The sequence below is a fragment of the Vanellus vanellus genome (genome assembly GCF_965231255.1).
Source record: "Vanellus vanellus genome assembly, chromosome: 1".
NCBI classification, from domain to species: domain Eukaryota; kingdom Metazoa; phylum Chordata; class Aves; order Charadriiformes; family Charadriidae; genus Vanellus; species Vanellus vanellus.
The window spans coordinates 194,739,849-194,746,501 of NC_138905.1; the positions used below are offsets into that span (position 1 = coordinate 194,739,849).

Here is a 6,653-nt window from a genome sequence, read left to right on the forward strand (position 1 = left end):
GACAGAGGTTGCACGGGGTGAAAGCAGCCTGCAACGATGAGCTGTGACTTAGCTGCTAGCTGCCAAACATTTAGTGGAAACGTGTGAAGCCCTACCTGCACTTCTGCTGACAGAGAAGCATGTGTCCCCATGTGTGTGTGTGTGTAAGGGATGGTGTTAAGAGCGGATCAAAATGCTGTTATCATGATGAGATAACACTCTCTAGCAAATCGGTTATAGATCTTCAAGTTGTCCGTGCTCCTTCCTTCACCACTGCCAGTTGTTTCTATCAGTAGTCTAGGCTAAGGCAAATTTCCTCTGATAAAATTACTAATCATTCTTCTGTCTCACCTGGAAGATCCATTAGACAGTCTGCAAAGCACCTTGAAGATGCCGGGTATAATCCAGATAGTGAAGTTTATTACCGATCCCTCGCCTTTTTTTTTGTCTTTTTTTAATTACAAGAGGAAAAGTCAAATTAGCTTTCATGCTCTCATGTTTCATCTTTCTTCCTAATTTTTAGGAGTTAAAACAAGATATTTCCAGCTTTCGTTTTGAAGTCCTAGGTTTGTTAAAAGGAAGCAAGCTGTCTAATTTGCAGACCGCAAAGATGAACAAAGACACTGCCTCTCTGTCAGAAAATGAAGAAAATGGTGAGAGTGAAGGAAACAAGAAAGGAAAGAAGAAGACCTTCAGCCTTTTTGACATAACAACGATGATTCACCCAAGATCAGCCACTATTGCCTCTGAAGCACATAATGTAAGCAACGGCTCAGCAATGATGGTGTCAGAGTCCACTAAGGAGAAACAAAAGCGTGTCAATTTTGTAACAGACATAAAAAATTTTGGGTTATTTCACAGACGATCGAAAACAAACTCTGTGGAACAGAGTACAAATAAAATATACACCGTTTCTGAGGAAGTTTCCCGTCAACAGGCAGAAGAACAATGTGAGAAAACTGCTGAACTGGAAGAGGGAGAACTGCCCGTGAACTGTGAATTAAACATCCAAAGTCCTGACGAAAAATGCATGTTAGCTGAGTCACAAAATAATGGCAACTCATCAGATTCACAAGAAGAGGGAAGTATTTGCGCTTCAGAAACGGAGAAAATAGAATTACAGAACTCTGAACCAGCCACACCGCAGGATGAGCTGGAGAAGGAGTTGAACATTAGCTTTGACTGTGATGGGAAACAGGAAACAATTGATCAGGGTGATTATGTGATAACAAGGTTGTGATGCTTACAGGAGGAAGCATTCACAAATATATATATTTTGCATAGTGCTTTTGGGGGGGGAATGTTTTAAGAATTACATTAGCAAGTGCAGAATTACACTTTATAGTACTCAACTGTGGCACATGATCTTGTAACATAGTAGTCAAGAGGAAGATAATACGGGGACCTTCTGTTTTGTAGCCTGCTTTAGCTTTCACGATTTGTTTTACATTTTTTAATAAATGGAAGCATCTTGTATTCTTGTACTGTTGCAATAACCCACTGAAACTTTTTAGCTATCTTTTTCAATTACAACAAATGCAATTTCTCTCATATGATAGTTGACTCCTATGATAAATATTTTTCTATGCAAATAAAAAGTAGCTTAAGAGACTTGTAAGCCTTTATTTAACTTTGTAGATTCTTAAAAGATTCTGAGCACCATAATAATCATGTGACTCCTGTCAGCATAATTCATTTCAAGCTATTAGAATCATTTATTTAAATTGCTAGAAACTTGATTTGTTTCAAAAGCTATACAGAATCAAAAGATATATTCTTTTATTTATTGAAGGAATACAAATACCTGTAAATTATGAAAGATCAGTCTATTTGATTATTTAATTACAGCTTCTCCCTCCCAGCAAAAGGATTATCACTGTCCTGATACCATTGTTAAAAATGCATTTGCAGGATTTGAAGACTGTAAAAAAGTGTTTCTTATACTAAAGGAAATATCTGTGGCTTGCTAAAAACTGGTGACGGATTACTCCCCAGAAATCCGTAATCATGACAGCTACTGCTTCTTCGACCGTTTATTTTTCCAAACGTGGACAACCTATGCACTTTAATATTCAACTGCTTATTAGCTTTTGCCTTCACAATATACTCATATTTGCTAAGAGAAAGACACTTCAGGAATGAACAAGCATACAATGAACCCCTGAGTACTTGGAAAAATATGGCAATTTGTTGAGAAGTTTTTAAAGGCAAGCCTTAAGAGAGTTTCTTTGACAATTTCAGAGTTTGGGGGAACCTGATTGAAGGTTTTATAAAAAATACTTAGACATTTAAATGTATAAAGAAAACCTAATAGTATTTTTCATAACTGATGAGTGACTTATTGTCTTAGTCAAAAACAGTATTTTTAAAATTAAACGCTCTGTTTCTTTTTAATCAGTGACTGGTGTCCTACATTATTAAAAATGTAATTTTACAACTGACCTAAGAATGACCATCCTTGAACTCTCAGCACCATCCTTCTCCTCCCTTGGAAACATGTGAATAGACCACACCAGTGTGGTCATCTCATTCTTAACTTCCCTACCCTGCTATGATAGATTTTATAGTTCATATTAGCCTGCATTAAGGAGCCTCCAGATCCATAAAGTACACTTATATTCCAGATGGAATCCATCACATGTAACTCCCACGTTGTAGGACCTGACCTAAAGTATACGATTCTGGATCTAATCTACCCTGCTACTGAACCGAGTTTTGAAAATCCAGACAAAGTCCTCTTGTCTATATACTTTTAGGCGAGTTTTCCAGCTCTGCTTTACACATGTGCTGCTCTTCCTGAGCTCACATATCGAAAGCTTCCTTCCTGCCCATCTCGCTGTGCTATGGCACTTAGGAGTGAACTAGTTGAACAAAAATGGAAAATATGAGCAGCAATTGGAAAATAGTTTGTATAGCTTTTCAACCATGTGTTCAAACCACATTTGACTGCTAAGATATGGTTGATTTCCATCTTGGCCTCTTGACTTCTCTGCGGACTCCCTCTCCTTCATGTCTCTCTCTTTGTCCACCTTTAGATTGTGAGCTCCTTGGGGCAGGGCGTGTAGCTTTTCTGTTTGGAAAGCACCTGAATTATTACAAGCCTAACAAGAAATAAATAATAATAATAGTGGAATACCTTCATATCATTTTTACTAGTTTAGCTCTTTTAGAGAGTTCTCTTTTCTTCTGTAACATTTGTGCTAAGAATGACATATGGCCAATGTGTCACACATTGTCACAAAGTTCTCTATATCCCAGGTAACAGTCCTTCTCCATCACTGATTTCACTTTCTCATTCTTCATCATGGTTTGTAACACCTTGGAGTCCAAAGTTTACTACCCTTTCACTAGCCAAATTCAAAACAGAGAGTCCTTGCTCCAAAGAGCTTTCAGTGCATTCCCACCACGTTGTTTCATTCCAGAAAAAATGTGCCTGAGTGGGGTATTTATAATGCCATCAGCACCATTGTCAGAACAAGTTAGCGACCACAGGTGTAGGAGCTCTGCATGTTATTCTGCCATCATAAGAGCCTGTTTCTCCTGTGTGTGAAGTTCCCATCAGGGCAAAAACACAGGACAGTTAACCTGAAACGTCAGCCATGCCATCACTTCATGACCCCACTGTGCTGGGAGTCGGTCTAAGTCTTGGAGTAGATACAAGACAGAACAGCGAAGACAGCACAGGTGGGAAAGATACTTAGGCATAAGGTCATGACATTGTATTGCATAGCAATAGGTGGTCAGTCTTTTGCTGTCTTTTTTCTTTTTCATTTACAGCTAAATATTTAAATGAAGGTCTATTAAATAAATCATACTTCAAATCAACATTTGCTCTATTTTTATGTGATTCTTAGGTATCAAATCCTGATGCCAACAAGGACCTGATCCTGTTCCATTTAAATTTAAAGGCAAATAAGCACCTCATTCTGTGAAAACAGATAAAACCCAAAAATATGCCCAAATTTCAAATGATGGTGGACTTTTATTGCTTTGCAGACAGACAAAAAAAAACCCTTCTCATTGGATGCCTCCAAGAGGACATTTGTGCCAAGAAAGATTTAGAGGTGCACAGAGCAAGTTTTGTAACACCACAGCAGAGGCATTATTAAGCTTTGCAAAGCTGAGCATACTATTTTCTCAAGAGAAATAAAAAGTTCCAGCCTACCTGTCCCTGTCTGCAGCATCAATATAGGAGGAACACACAAAAAAAACCAGGATATAAACCCCTACCAAAGACAGTCTTTTGAAGCAGAGCTTAAAATCATTAAATGTTTCAAGGTGTTAGAAAGTTGTCTAAATAGAAAGGGGGTTAATCCCAATATTAGGTTATTCAGAATGTTCAGAAAACATTTTAAAAATCCATAATCTTTTTTTTTTTTTTTTTCTTGGTAAGGACAAAACCTGACTGCCCTTTGTGTTTTCATCACCTCCTGGAGAAACAGAGAGAGTGCAGACAGCACAGCAGGACTCTTCTACCCTGGCATAGCCGGGCAGGAGCCAGCTTGAATTCTTTCAATGCAGTCCTCCCAAGCACAGCAGGTCTGAGCCAAAACAGTGTGGGTAGCGGGTACCTTTACCAAGGTTGGTTTGACTTCCACTCTCCCCAGGCTATGTACGGGTTCACAGAGGTCAGTGATGCAAGGACAGCACGCTATACCTTCAAAACAAAATTGCAAAAGCTGCTTCTGACTCTGCACGCTTCGCTGGCCTTCAAGAGCACGGCAGAGGTGAGAACCATGCATCAGAGAGTTCAGACTGCAGAGTCCTGTGAGCTGGCTGGAGGCCATCGCGCTACCTGTATGTGGTACGATATCACCAGGGAGCAAGCCAGGTAGATGTCTCTCAGGGAGGAACCACGGCTCTGCATCTGAGTTTAATCTTGTTTTCTTGGTTCACAGATTGAGGCTCTTACATTTTGACTGGTGTGTGCCAAACACATCACACATACTGTTTGTATGAGGCACTTGGCACACCACACTTTTTTTTTTTTTTTTCTGATAGGTCATGATTTAATGAGAAATTCTATGACTTTCCTAATATGAGTTTTTCTGTGAATATGCACTGTCTAGTTCCAGGATAACGTATGACTTCATCATAACTGTAACTGTTAAGAGCTGTAAAAGGCAAGGAAATTTCTGGTATTTGGGCACCCAAAAGTTCTTCAACAGAGTGTTTGAAACAAGAATGTCTTCCTTAGCAGCATCCTTGGACCAATCTTTCAGGAGAATTTTTGCGTAGCTTCCTTACAGGAATAAAGTGTAGACAAAAGACACAAAGAAATTATTATACGTCCGTCTCAAATTCAACTATATACATATTGCAGGCTATAACATCCCATTTCCTCTCTAAACATCAGATGAATATTTGTTCAGATTCTGGGAAGTAGCATGAAAGAGAAAAGAAGTGGCTCATACTTAAAGATTGTGATGAGGCAATGAACTTCCGAATACAGTTCAAAACATTTGGTATCAATTTGTCTTCTGGGAATTTAGAGGTACAAGCTGGACAACAACATAATCTGTCTTCATGGATGTCTCTTAAGAGATACCAACAGCTTTACTGAGTAGGGCAACCTCAAAAAAACAGTAGTACTGGTAATGGTGATGGTAGTGGTAGTGATTGCAGTAATAGTAGTAGCAGTAGTAGTAATAGTAGTAGTAAATGTAAGCGTAATAATAGCAACCCTGTGCATTTACCCATGGGGAGTGGAACTCCTCAGTTCTAATCCCTGCTCTAAAGTTTGCCTGTTCTCCAGGTCGAGCAACCGTTCAATAACACCAGTAAGCTGTCATTGGGGACAGCTGCCCTCCGACATAAGTACTCAAATTTCTAGACTAAAAATGTTACTTCTCTGTATTTCAACTCTTTGCCTAGCTGAAGCTTTAGTTATGAACCCTACATTCACTGCAGTAGGAGAGGATTAGAGATCCTTTGAGCTGGTTTATGGTTAAGTAGTTGGACTTACTCCAAAATAAATTGCTGCAGTTAAGGATGAGTTTGAACCCCCCAGATACAAAAAGGAATTTAACCCATTGAACTACATCAAATCAAGTTCACTAACCACTGATTTAATACCTGAGAAATTGCCTTGTTTGTATAAGTGTAAAAGAATGGAGCAGAGATGGCTCCTCATTGACAATAAAACAACAAAAAAAGTTGCAGCCTTCAACCTTCATGAACATAGGACTGTCAGAGAACTGTCATACAATATACTTCGATTTTATCACAGGTTCTTCCATCACATAATTATCTTCCTAAGTCAATCAGATCCCCTGCTGTTGTTAAATATAGTTATGAAATCATAGAATCTTAGAATCATAGAATGGTTTAGGTTGGAAGGGACCTTGAAGATCATCGAGTTCTAACCCCCCTGCCATACGCAGGGACACCTCCAACCAGACCAGGTTGCCCAAGGCCACGTCCAGCCTGGCCTTGAAGACCTCCAGGGACGGGGCCTCAACAACTTCTCGGGGAAACCTGTTCCAGTGCCCCACCACTGTGAAATGTTTATACAAATATATCATTTCAACTGTTTATATTTGTACCCTTTGTACAGTCTCTTTTAACTTTATAGCTTTTCTCTGACTAATGTTTGTTCTTCTGACTGTACTCTTCCCTCTTCAGCTTTGGGTTTCTTTGAGCGTAGTCTAAACCAATTATGCTACTTTCATTTT

The 6,653-nt window shown here is 39.1% G+C and overlaps 1 protein-coding gene across 1 annotated transcript in view; it reads left to right on the forward strand.

Annotated features, from left to right (window-relative positions):
- The window catches only part of TRPC4 (transient receptor potential cation channel subfamily C member 4), a gene marked incomplete at its 5' end in the record, with an annotated part of 98,407 nt that extends 97,138 nt beyond the window's left edge, over positions 1-1,269 (forward strand). The window contains one exon of the mRNA XM_082498224.1: positions 503-1,269. Within this exon, the coding sequence (XP_082354350.1) occupies positions 503-1,219 (717 nt within the window). The 3' untranslated portion in view covers positions 1,220-1,269. The remainder of the gene's footprint in view (positions 1-502) is intronic.
- Between the last annotated feature and the right edge of the window lie 5,384 nt (positions 1,270-6,653).